This window comes from Lagenorhynchus albirostris, chromosome 8 (genome assembly GCF_949774975.1).
Source record: "Lagenorhynchus albirostris chromosome 8, mLagAlb1.1, whole genome shotgun sequence".
In the NCBI taxonomy this organism is placed as follows: Eukaryota; Metazoa; Chordata; class Mammalia; order Artiodactyla; family Delphinidae; genus Lagenorhynchus; species Lagenorhynchus albirostris.
The window spans coordinates 51,812,615-51,826,636 of record NC_083102.1 but is presented as its reverse complement, the minus strand read 5'-3'; the positions used below and the strand labels follow the sequence as shown (position 1 = coordinate 51,826,636).

The window sequence follows — 14,022 nt, the reverse complement described above, 5'->3', positions numbered from 1 at the left end:
AACCTTAGTTAACACCTCCCTGATGGATCTGGCCAAAGTCTCCATCAGAATTACTGCATAAAGAAAAATGTTAAAGGCAGTAAAATTATGAGTGCAAGGGTTTTTGGGTTTTTTTTGGTTTTTTTCAGTTTCTTTTGATTTTTACCCTGGGAGCCAAGCAAAATCACATTCTCTTAGAATATGCCCTTGTCAAATAAATACAGTTTCAACAAATTCACTCATGGAAGAATTTGGAGGTTTTACTGAGTTTTCTCATTTAAAAGGTAACTTCTGGAGATGCTATAGACAATAAAGATTCGAGCTCCATAAAACTTTTAAAGTTATTTGGAAACAAACCAGGGAAAGTGATAAAAAACACTGCTTTTTTTGTGGTTAAAGTCTGCTTCTTTCCTCCATATTTAGTTTTAGTTAGTAGATACATTTAAATCAAGATACATTTCCACAGTTAAACAAACAAAATTAGATTATTTTCCATAGTGATTTTCCTCAACTTGTTAGCTATAACCAATGTACACCACAAAATTACATCACGAGTTCCCTCCTGAGGGAAGGGCTTGATTGTTTTTCATGCTTACACGACCATTTTTGCTAAGACAGTGTCCCCTGACTTGAGAACAACTCGCACTTCTTTTTGCCTTTAGCCACAATCATTGCCAACTTGTGCTTTTGACAGAGATAGCCAATTAAAACTTGCATAAAGATTTCCACTGAGACTCTGAACAAAAAGAAAAAAGTCAAAAAGCAAGTGCAGCCACACATAAAGGCTAGTGAATGCTCTGGCCTGGGGAAAACCATAGAAAAAGCCCATGCAGCTGTTACCGGGTGAAACACAGCCGCACAGCAAACTGAGTCACCCACAGGCAGTCGGCCACTTCCAGGAGGAGACATGTGTTCCTTTCACTGTCAATCTCAGAAGCTCTAAGGGACAGCCATGGATGTTCCAGGAAACCTACAGCCACATGGCCTGACTTGCACATGGTGGACCTTTCTCTCTGTGTCCGGGAACATCTCAGAAAGCTGTGATCACTTCACTAGAGGTCACTGAAGAGAGCTCTCAACTGTAGTTCCCTCTGGGGATGTGCCCATGAAAGTGTCTTCACAGTGGGCCTCCTAACATCTCTAGGTAGTGCTGACTGGAGTGATGGGATTTCATCAAACTGTGATACATCTGCCTACGTGGCTTGACTTGGCTTGTAGCGCAACATGCAAAAAAAAAAAAAAAAAATGCGTTCGACAGGAGAGGAGAGCTCTCTGTGTTCTCCAGGATGGAAAGGCAGAGGAAAATTAGCTGATGCTGGCTGGACCAGGACCACCTCCGAGCAGACGCTGGGGGTCAGTCACAGACCAAATGACCCTGTTCTCAGCCAAGGAAGGGACTTGGAGGCGGATTAAGTGGCAGCCCAAAATGAAGGGGCAGGTGGAGACTGACCTGTGATCCAGACTCCCTGTCTGGGGGCTGTCAGAGCCCCCTGGGTTTATGCCTTGGGATGGGACTGTCTGGGCGAGGGAGTGCCCAGGCTCAGGTGCTTGGGGCTCCCTCCTGTAAAAACACAATATATAATACAAAGTCTAAGCCAAAAACTTTCTTTACATCATGTACAACAGTGAGGAAGATGCAAAACTTTGAGTGGAAAAACAGTACAATAAACAAGGACATTTTATAGCAGAGTATGCATTTGGGGGGCATGTCCTGATGTTTCATCATCCTTTGGGATACTAAAGGGAATGTTGAAATAATGTTGAAATAAGGGACCCGATAATACCTCATTATCTAAAAAAAATTTTAAAAGAGATGTTTGTCCATGGTCATTCTGCTCCTCTTATAATTACACAAGTGATACTGCTATATCAGAAGCAAATGGGATTATTTAACAAATACGGAAAGTATTTTAAAAACCTGTCGACATAATTCTTGATATGCTGTGTATTAGGATTTCTTTTAAGAAAAACAAAATAAAACATAGTGTCCGAACAATAAGGTATGTGAGAATGTGAGAACAGTGATCACCTTCACGGACTTGGCTCCATTTAGGTTACATGAGTCATGTAACCAAATCTGAAAGTCTGAAAAATCTGAGAGCGTCCTGAACACTTCTTCTTCATAAAGATGACTTCATTATAATGTCTTATTAAATGTAATAATTATCTCACAGGCAAGATTTCTCAAGGGGTATCTATATATCATAATATTTGTTACATGATATGTAATTTTTTTTTAAAAAAATAAGTGATTATGCTAGAAAATGTTGCTAAACACCAAGTGTTCCTTGGGTCCTAAACTCATAGCTTTAATACAATATTGGATATTTGGTTGTTGTTCACTTAAGAGTTTTCAAAGCCTTGTTATAGGAAATACTGTTAGAACACTAAACAGTACACAAAGGAAGTTCTGAAGAACATTCTGCAGTTTTACCTGGACTCTTGTGAGCAACTGAGATAAGCTAAGAAGCTCTTACCAGGTGACCTCATGCAAAACAAATCAAACAACATTCCAAGAAGAGTTTATCCACAATGAGCCCTAAAGCATTCAAGCGCTTTGGGGATGTATAAGATAAACTCTAACGGATTAGTTATTTGTGATGGAGTTCTATGATGCCAGTCTGGACCATGCAGTGGTATCACTGGAACCTATCTATTGTTTCTAAGGTAAAGTATCCTCTAGTAAACTTTGACGAGCCACTTACAAGACAATACCATCAGCAGGAAGCTCCAAATTTCAGGGCAATGTTATTGTCCTGGACTGAAAAAGGTAGAGTATATGATGGAAAAGCTAACGTGAGTTTCTGACACGCGGTTAACAAATATCTGCTATTCAGATTTTTTTAAGTATTAAGGCATGAAGAAGCAATAGAGATGCAGGGAATCATCACTAGCACTGCAGTGAGAAATCAGTAAAAAAAAAAAAAATTTTTTTTAGGTGGGTACAAAGAGTACAGTTAATTAAAACCAGGTGGCAAGGTCCACAAGGAAACTAAGGATGTGTTTATTCCATGATGGGAGATAAAGGTTTCAGGAAGCTTGGTTTTGCTTGAACTTTCTTAAGTGGAGAAACAAACAAAAAAAGTGTATGGTGTTTACTTCATTATAAGTGACTTTAAATGTAACTGCTGACCCTATCCCCACTATAAAAAAAAAAAAAGTGTGGCTATCATTTAAAATGGATAGTGTTGCATTTAGTGACAATGATTCCGTTAAAGAGCAAGTTTAGGTAAATGCCCTTTTAAATGTCCTCAGAAGGAAAAGTTAAAAGGGAACCATATTCCAGTAGTCTGAGAGAATGCTTAGATGGCAGCCATGAAGCCCTTGGAGCGGTGGTTTCACACTGTGAGCAGTTCTCATGCTCTAGTACAGTGGGAATCTTCCCCTGATGCTTCTAGGTTGTGTGAATACTGGGAAGAGGAAGGGTGACCCCTCTAAATGGCTGGACCCCCGGGTGATGAGAAGAAAGGAATGTTATCAAAATTCCCTTCAAACGGAACTGAAACACCACAATGGCAGGTTACTGGAGGACAAAGCCTGCAGCGAGGGTGAGACCCCCACTATCAAGGAGTATTGGTTTGGGCACAGTTGCGGAGATGCCTATGTAAAAGAGAAAAGCCATGGTTAATTTTAAAACGGCAAAAAAAAAGAATTAAAAAGACAAAACCAAGACCAAGAGGCATGGTTTACAGTTCTTTGATGATCTGGTTAATTAACTTTTCACACTAATTGCACAGGACCTTGGAGTGTCTTTTTCCATTAGAGGTTCAGACTTACTCAGTTGAATTAGACCGAGGTCTAAATCTTTTGCCTCTGATTTTCTTTCTGTTGCCTCCCAGGTTACCTGAAAAAGATGGTTTATGGCTAGATTTGAATATAAATAAAACAATCGCTATGTGTTTAATTACGGTATTTCAAGTGGGTGCAATTCACAACCAGCACCAGCCCAGAACAGAGGGCTTTAGAGCATTGTGCAGCCTTCTCAATGTGTCCAGTGAGCTGGTGCTACCAAATCCCATCATTTCCCATCCAAGAAAAAAGAACTGGATTCTCTCATAATAAATGCCCTCCTCTCTGTTGGGAGAAGAGCTTAAGACCTAACAAAAAAGAACAAGTCTTTACAACCGGGAACCACAAAATATAGACTTTAGGTTATGTGGACAGACGGGTTCAGAATGCTGCCCTATACCTTGCCAAGAGTTACTGCGAGGTCGTCCATTTTCACAGATGTCCGAAATATGTTTTGTGTCTGGAATCCTTTCACTCCAAGAATGAGAGAGTCCATTTGACCTGAAATTGAAAATGTATATATATTGTTCAAAAATATAATCAAATGAATGTTTTGAAATCAGTAAGCAACATTTCTAAGCATTACTGTGCATTAAAATAAATCAAGAAAGAAAAAATCTGAAATGAAAGAATGAAGAGAACATGAAAGTCTTCATGAAGAAGGCAGAATTACACAACATTCAATTTAAGAAAAGTCAAATACAATGGAACCCCATTACAAGAGTTTGTAATTGAAAAGTATCAGGATGCAAGGCAAGCCAATTACATTCCCAAGAACCATATATAGCAAATTCACTACATATTTCGGTTACATAACCCACGCAACAGAGTTATAATGGGGTCCCACCATAGATGTTTCTTAATTGTAAAGCAATGGCTTCCATTCAAATATTATGAGAACATGGACTTCCAAGAGATTTCATTAAGATTTGCTCAATTGAACCTGCCTTTATCAAAGTAATATTTAGGTTTTCTTAAACAACAAAATTATTTTCTGAGAATTGGCATTTTTCTCCACAAATATGTTCCCCCCAAACATGACACTGTTGGTTAACTGTCCAATAACTGAAATGAGTCAGATGTTTATCATGGAGGTGTCTCTCACAAAGTCCATGTACCGTTAAGACCTTCTGCTCTTTGTGTCCTGCCATCTTTAAATGAATTATCTACAAGAAGCAAAATTTACATACCCACCTTGTACCACATAAGAAAAGCATTTTGACAAACTACATATACTTAGGAGGAGTCACATAATTTGGTACAATATTTAACTGTTTAAAAGTCAAAACCCATTGAGATTTTGCTAAAATCTGGTAATGATTCAAATTGATATTTTAAGCTCTTCTTGAAGTACTTTAGAAAATAGCACTGGACTTTAAATCTTTTCCACGTATCATACCAGTTAATTGCTAACAATGTCTATTTTAAAAGGAACTTTCTACTGATGAATGAAAATAAATGGAACTTAGCACAATTATTACATAATTCCCTAGATTTTTCAACACCATTTGCTAAGTATAGAATGACTCCTATTTTGTACAAAAGAACAACAGAAATTCTGCTGGAATTCATTGATTTCTACACTTCTTTACCATATTATTTAATTTAAAATTAAATACTTGACCAAGAAAATAATTATATAGTGAGAGAATTTAAGTAGATCTTATTCTCTTAGCCAAAAACTCCCCAATAAATTAAAAGAATAAAATTTTTGAACATCCTACTATAGAACTGTACTCCTTATGCAGAAACTAATCATTTTACTTTTGCTTTAGGCTATGTTATTTGAGTAAAAACATCCTTCATGCTGAGGACAGTTCCACAGAGAGTTCCCAGATCTCACTAATTCCTTCTATTCTTTTTCCTGATGTTTATAAAGAGTGAGATCCACTGCAGAATTTTTACAGAGTATTTACTCTATTTAGAACTCCAGAAGAGATCATGTTTCTTCTCAATAAACTAGCAATTTCCCTTTCAGTCTACAAAGTAACTACTGTGCCCAAAGTTATGCAGGGGGCTATCAAATCTTTTTTTCTATACATTACACCCCTACCAATAAGTTTAAAGAAACTCTTCCACAGGAATATTTTAGCTTTTTTCAATGTGAATGTAGGTCTCATTTCCTAGAACATTCCAACTATTTATTTCTTCTGTCAGCTTATTTTATTAAGCAGTTATAAAGCATGCAGAATTTTAAATGGTCTTATACACCTTAAGATCCTAGAGCAAGAATACAGCATCCAAGTTTAAGACATATAAATAATATATTAACCCCATTTGGACTCTTATAAAACTCAGGCAAACATTAAATATGCTTAAATTAATTTGGCAACCAAGCTCTAAGTTATAAAGTCTAGAATTAGTCATTCCAGGAATGAAAGGCAAAATCGTAATATTCAAATATATGATTCACAGAGAAGCAATCTTTTTTTTCACACCAAGCTTAGCTTGATAAATTTAAAATTAAAAAAAAATTCAATGCAGCATTATATTATCAATTTATTTTAACAACTGCTTTTATTGAAGCGTGACAGTAACCTTTTTCTTTGACTACCAAGCATGACATAAAGCTCACCATTTAAAATACGATAAAATACTATGTGTCGTTTCTTAGGCAGTATAAGAGCAAGATTGAAAAACCCTGGGGTTTCTATATAGATTTAGGGTTGTTATTTGCTTAGTTTTGTTTTGTTTGGATTTCTGGCCTGATTTGTTAAACCAGTGGTTCTGAGCATATGGCATTTTGAAGTAGAGTAATCAAAGAACAAAGGATACTATTTTTTTTTAACATTCAAGAAAGAAGGAAGAAGTAATCAAACCTGCTGCAAAATAATGAAATGTTCTGACTAATGGAATAATGTGTGATGGAACAGGTAGAAATCTGAAAATGCGACAGAAAAGCAGACCTCTTCTTAGAACTAGATGCTGAGTTTGTGCTCACTCCAGGAGGAATGTCGCTATAAAAAGAGTCGCCATCTCCAGGCTCTTTTACATAATCTCCCTGGGGTAACTGTCTAAGGCATAATAAACATTTCAGAGTCAGAAAACAAGACACACATATGAGCACAGACATATACAAATAGTATTTTAGGAAAAAAGAGGTAGGGATAATGAGCTCCATGAATCAAGTCTATAACAACATGTAAGATTATTAATAAATGTGACAAGTTAAAGTCATTCTAACTGTAGAGGTCAGAAATGCAATCACTGAAGTCTTTACAGTCTGGATGAACAAATCCTTGCTTCAGGGGAAATACAGGAAAAGATGAGGTTTTTCACTGTAACTTCATTACACTTAGAGATGTGAACTGCTGTTTTGTCTTAAAAAAAAAAAAAAAAGACACACAAAAAAACCTGGTGCTAAAGGAGACATGTTGAGACAGACAGTCCTTGCCCAGATAAGGCATCGTTTTTCTCACTGTGGTGAGTAAACTATTCATAATTTCTAAATATTATATAATGTAACCTTGATTTGGTCTTAAAAGAACTGATTGATTTCTAAACTATGTTCTATAATTTAATCCAAATAAATTCTTATCGAGTTTTCTGTTCAATTTGGAGCCTCACTGTTCATTTAACAGAAATATAATTGACAGAGATTCAAAGGGCAATCAAAAATGTAATTCTATAACTGCACACTAGAATGTGTAAAGGAAGATAATTTAGCAAAAGGAAGAAAGGGTTGAAAAAATAACAGAATTCTTGTTGAGACTAGAGGAAGGTATTTATAGGTGGCTGGTGGGTGATCTCCATTCTTCATCTCCAACAAGGGAAAATCCACATAGTCTGCACTATTACTGACCCCACTCACTCTGAGTTTGAATTAACTAAGATTGGAACAGATTTTTATTACTTCTCCTCAGGGAACAGGGTAGAAAACTTTAGATAGGACCGCCTGGTCAACCCTCCTACCTTGGTAGCTAATCTGATCCTTTGCCAGTGCATGGCCCCCAGACAAACAACTGCACCTCAAACTTGATTTGGTTCCATTCAGCACTAAAGTTGGAGGTGGTACAAACTAGTGTCGGACTGAGAATTTTAAACAGAGCTGTACTTAACTAGGTCTTCAACAAAGGCCCACATTTGCTAACGCCTCTTCCTATTTATTTTTCCCTTAGCTACCACACTAGTCATGGTTACTTGCTGATGCTAAATTCAATCCCTAAAATGTTTCGGCTGTTTCCTTGCTTATGCCAACTACCACATTGTTTTAAATGTTTAAAATGCTTGGTCATTCATTCTTTCGAATGACTGAATATGCTCTCATACTCTTTCAATGCTATATATTCACACATCTCTACAAATAAAATTGTTCAACTGATACAAAGCACCTATATTAATTTGTGTGATTAAATCTACTCCTCCCCTTTAAAGAAATCAAATTTCTCATTAGACTTGTACGTAAGATTGATTTTACCTATAATTCTTTGATACATATTCCTTCAAAATATATTTAACCCTTTAAGTGACTCCAGCTCATAATGGTAATCTTTCTTTTTCCCAGTGTATTATGAAACATTAATTTTATAGGAAAAGCAATGCAATGTAATCTTCCTTTTTCCCAGTGTATGATGAAACATTAATTTTATAGGGAAAGCAATGCAATGTAATCTTCCTTTTCCCCAGTGTATTATGAAACATTAATTTTATAGGAAAAACAATGCAATTTCCCCATATTTATAGTGTTAATAACACAGGACAAATGATATATCTGCTTATGCAAGAGCTCTTTAAATCTCTGGACTCATATTTTCTGTCTTGCCTCCTATCAGTAAAATACTCTATCAATTCTTTGAAAAATGCTCTCAATAAAATCAAAATTCTGTAAGTTGCCTCAGGTAGGAAAATTCCCTTTTGTATTATATTAATATTTATAAAAGAATGCCAAAGAACATCCTATCAACATTACATTTCCAATAATAATCCTTATGGCTAACAAGTCATTTCTGTCACTATTACCTTTAATGATAATCTTTATAAATTGATGAGATGTGCCTCACTAAATTCAAATTAAATAAAGATAAATTCTGACTACACTTGATCTTGCCCATTAATCTATCCCCCAAACTACTCTCTCTTTACATGGTTCTGACATTGGGGCACTTACCAAGGGCTCACTTAGCTAAGACTGCAGGATTAAACAAACTGCCTCTCACAACGGATGGTGTTTTTTTTAAATTTTTTGTTCATTTGTTTGTTTGTTTGTTTTACCTAAGCACATTTTACCAGTCCTTCAATGTAATTTCTCTGCAGTCCATTGTCATCTTTTACACTGTGCACAAACATCCTAAATGCTAAACATATCATAAACTATGGGCTTCAGTCAAAGGGTTGAAAGGAAAGTTTAAGTTCAATGAACTCTGGGGGTATAGCCTTGCTTTTATCATCCCAGGCAGATTAGATTCCTATCTCTACTGTGAAGTCTCCAAAATAAAGAAACTACTCTGCATTCTCCTTAAAATTCCACAAGGAATGCATGTAACTTTCTTCACACAATAAATGCATTAAAATGTTAATAATAGATGAGGAACTTTGTTAAAGATCTTTTAAGAATAATACTTAACATCCTTCACTGTCCAGAAATTTATTCTTTTTTCAATATCCAATTACATATTGTTACAAACCTATTTCTTCTTGATTAACCTTTAGTGAAGATAGAGAGTATCAGGTCCCCATGATCAATAAAATACCATTTCATCATTTATTATAAAAGATCATAAATGACCAACTAAGTAATAGCTTTAAATTTGTTAAAACTGAATTTATTTTTCTAGTCTTTATAGTTTTCTTCCTAAATTTTGCTAGTTTCAATAGAATTTTGGAATTAGGTGGCCTGACCAATGCTAAGTTTTATAATGGAAAAATTACCTCATATTTCCAATATCACATGCAAATATTTTAGACATATATATGAATTTCTTTTATAAATAATGACCAAAAGAAAATAAAAGCTTATTTAACTAAATTCTTTTTCCTCAGAAAGGATTCCCGTTATGAGGGAAGTCTAATGTTTCCTTAAAGAGTCCACTGAACCATGATATTTAACTTAATAATCCTTACACATACTCAAAATGAGATTACAATGAAAAAAATTAAGTCTTAACCTTAATGCTGAAGGAGCCATTTCTCCAAAGCTTTGTAGGTGTCTGGGCTGTCTGCTATTGGAATTGTTACTTTTCTGTTTGAAGAAATATTGTGTAATGTGTACTAAGTCACACTGACAGATGCATGAGTATCACTGAAATAATAATAATATTTAAAAAAAACTAAGAAAGGCTTGAAAAAATAAGGAGGGAGGTTCACAAGCAGAAAGTAAAGTGGCTAAAACAGGTGAGAGAGAGAAAAGAAATGGGGAAGGGGGTTTCTGCTTAAGGTATGGGTCAGGAAGACATGATCTAATTATTTATTCTAATTCACATTATGTATGTTCAATGATGTATATTCATTTCAGACAAAGGAAGAGAACATTGAGGAATGTGGATGCTTTATAAATCCAAGTTTAATGAATGTTTTCTTATCCTATTGCTATATGCAAACCTGCCTGAAAACCAAAATTCAAATTTCTAATTCTTGTTACAAAGTACACAGTTGCTAAGTCCTAAAGCAATTATGGTAAAATAGAAACAATAGCATCAACTGAGAAAAAATTATGGAGGTCTTCGTTCCTGGAGATTTTAAAGAAAATAATCAATAGCCATCCTTCCAACTATATGACATCTAAGAATTCTCCATGGCTTCACAGTCCCATGGTCCTACCCTTCACAAGACGACACTGGCAAATTTAAAGTGATACCGTTCATGTATGGCATTCTGTCTCCCAGAATCGGACTTCTATTTTTTATTAGGCAGTTGGTAAACAAAAAGAAAAAAAAATGGGTTTCCTTCTCATCTTTTTGCCAGACATGAAATTAAACCTATCACACATTCCTTCAATATAAAGAAAACCTTGAGGACACATTCTCTGGTGGGAAAATTTACCAGGTTATCAGGTTTCTTCACAGAATTACTTGCCTGACGTTTCCAGTAATTTGAAAGTTATGTTCAGTTTGGCATTTCTGAGCCACTGTATCATCAGTAAGAATCTGAGAAGTGGCTACACACTTAATATGCATTCAATGTCAAAGCAAACCCATATGTTCACCAATGCTTTCATACCAGCAAGTACAAGCCTTACTCATGTCAGGAATGCTGCTTTCCTCTTTGAGGACAGCCATACCTACCTACCTCTTTCATTTGAAGATTAGAGAAATGCAAAGTCTTCAGAGACCACACATTAATAACTTTCCTTACTAGAATGCTTCATAGATTACAAAGAACTTTCGTCTGTTTTTAGAGTTGAGGAAAGTTTAAATGGTTTCCCAAGACCACATACTAGCAAGTGGATTTCTGATTCTTTTTCAATTGGTCCTCCCACCATAGAACCTCAAAGGAAAACTTAATTTAACTCAAAACTCAAAATTCTTATTTCTACTCCCTAGAACATCTTTATTGGAATATCTTCAGATATTTTCACAAGATTGTAAATTTCCTAATGCATGCTTTGGTCTATTGGCCTTACCACATTCTCTATAACCACTAACATATATTCTAAAAAAGGACAACACTTCAGAAGATATTTATACACTCACAACTTCCTGATCTAAAGTCCCTTCCTTGCTGTTTCTCCATTTTAAGAATTATTATACAACCCTGAGATTCATTAGCTATGGACAAGGGCAAAAGTAAACAAATAAAGGTTGTGCTGAAACATAGCAAAATATAAAAAATTATATCTGCTGAAATGCGACAACTCTCAAAATATGCACTAGACTCCAACAGAGTGGCCAGACTGATGAAATGGTGACTCAGTAATACCAGGAGGCATGAAATTACATCAGGCACAAAAAAGAGATTTCTAGCATAAAATTTTTCTTAACTGTACCTATGCATATATTTAGTTAGAATAGGAAATTGGTGCACAGGTTTACATATTTATCATTTTTTGTAGTGTGGGCAATTACTTTATTCTGGAGAATATCCCTGGTGAGAACACATCTTAGAGCACCATAACAGCTTTGCTTATGTTACTTATTTGTGACACTGTGCTTTCCTTTTTATATAGTCAGCAATATTAAATTACATTATAGCCTTAATTCCTATGGAAATGGAGCTAAATCATCAGTTTTTGATCTTGGTATTCTGACTTTATTTTTCACTGAAGAAAGCCACCAAACTTACACTTCTGATATGGCTGATCAACTTCTACCCAACAGAAAGCATAAATAGCTCCAGCTCTTCTCCAGTCTTTTTGGACACAAGAGTTTAAAACGGGTCACAAAGAAGTCTAGTGTTTTGTGGGTTTTTTAAATTTAATTAATTTTCTTTCAATTTTACTTTCTCTACTAATGGTAGAAGTCAGTTACTCCAGGGCAAGGTCAATATTTTCTAATATCTATGGCTAACTGACCAGGATCTCAATGGGTACCCTGTAGGTATCTCTTACGGATAAAACCTTACAGGGATTTTAAATTACAACATAGAAAGAAATAGAACAAGTTTAAAGTTCTAATTTCTGAAAAAAAATTAAAGCCGTGGCTGGGTCCTGAAAAAGCGTCACCACATTTATTATGTCTTATTCCTAATGTGCCTCAGGCATTTAATGGAACAGTTGGAAAAGGTAAGTAAGTTAGGAACCTGCATAGGTATCTGAGTACAAAACTAGTACCATATGATATGGTCTAGATTATCAATTTCCAGGATATTTTAATTTTTTATAGCAATAGCTAATAGTATTCATAATTTTTTAAATGTAAAAAGTGAAGGATGTACCCCAATATGGGCTAATTTAGATTTAGAAAAAATAGGCAAGTCTTACAGGACTACATGAATGCTTTGTATCTCTTTTTACACTGCTGGTTAAACATAGATTTTAAGGTTATGATGAATGGAGTGCCTGACTTTAGGGGCTTTTTTATTAAAAAAAAAAGTGCACTGGGCAATCAGAGATTCCAACTATGCAAATTATTTCTTTCACTACCTGTGCAATTACCTAATCCATACAAAAAAATATTTTCTTATGCAGCGCTAAAACAGACTCTTCAAATGCCAAGACATTCTCCTGACCACAGCACTGTGCCCGTATAAATTTTATCATTTATGAATGAAAGTTACTAATATAACAACAGTAACAAAAAATAAGTTCCCTCAGAAAGTGTTAGGTAATAAGGGTGTTATAAACATGAACAAAAGCCAATCAACCAATGTAAACAAAGGTGACACCTTAACATAAAGGAATTTTGTTTTAGGTAGAAAAAAAAAATCAACTCCAAATATATATTACTATAAAAGTAACACAAATAAGAACTATTAATTATACTATTGTTGGATGACAGAACCATGAAAACTAAATAATGACAGATCTATTTTAAATTAATACATTCCACAGCAACATTACTAAAATTATCATTTTAAGGTCATGAAAAATCAAGATTAGTTTATGACCACTACAGCATAAAAACAAAGTGAACTTGATTTACAACTGTATGTATGAATTCCAAAGATGCTAACAGGATTTAAACCTTTCAGTTTTCAGTTCTATGTTCAGATTATTCTCATCACATACCTCTGTTCTCGATAGTTTCTTTTTACGGACAAGAAGAGAAAGAGAGAGAGAGAGAGAGAGAGAGAATTAGTTACCTACAAAAGTACATTAAGAGAGACCAGTAAACATAAGAGCTCTAGCATTTGTTGAAAGGTCTCCACTAGAATTTCTAACTGCAGAATTAAAATGGGGAATAAAAACACAGTCTCCCTCTCTCACACACACACACAAATTTCACTTCATCTTTCAAGGAAGTGACACCAAAGGGTTAGTGACAGTATCTTCAAGTAACCATTGTTTAAAAGCATAAAGCTTCAGTTATTAAAAAGTAATTGTTTCCTCAATGTCAACTGTATATTAAACATTTAGTAATGTCCTAAAGTCAACCCTATTTCAAATACAGGTTTTCAGACATGTACATTGATTTAAATCAGGAAATTAGTCAAGTTACTTATATATATATTAACTATGTTTTCATACAAATAAAAATTACAATCATTCTTTTTGGAATACATACCCCAAACTAAGCTCTTCCTAAGAATTTCAAATAGGAAAACATAACTGGACACAAGAACATTTTGTATATGATAAATTAGTTATCATAACAGCTAAACAGGTAATTAATTTATCATACACAAGAATAATAATAGAATTCACAACTGTTATGGACCTCC

General features: G+C 34.8%; 1 protein-coding gene across 16 annotated transcripts in view; it reads right to left on the bottom strand.

Annotated features, from left to right (window-relative positions):
- The window catches only part of ADAM22 (ADAM metallopeptidase domain 22), a 240,513-nt gene that overhangs the window by 14,038 nt on the left and 212,453 nt on the right, over positions 1–14,022 (bottom strand). For 5 of the 16 annotated variants that reach the window (XM_060156996.1, XM_060156999.1, XM_060156994.1 and 2 more), the window contains 3 exons: positions 13,370–13,387; positions 4,169–4,269; positions 3,757–3,823 (listed from right to left, as the gene is read on the bottom strand). In XM_060156996.1, coding sequence (XP_060012979.1) covers positions 3,757–3,823; positions 4,169–4,269; positions 13,370–13,387 — 186 coding nt within the window. Of the gene's footprint in view, positions 1–1,429; positions 1,541–3,756; positions 3,824–4,168; positions 4,270–6,587; positions 6,783–13,369; positions 13,388–14,022 lie in introns of all 16 variants that reach the window. The other 11 variants (XM_060156984.1, XM_060156987.1, XM_060156985.1 and 8 more) reach the window with 5 other exon arrangements.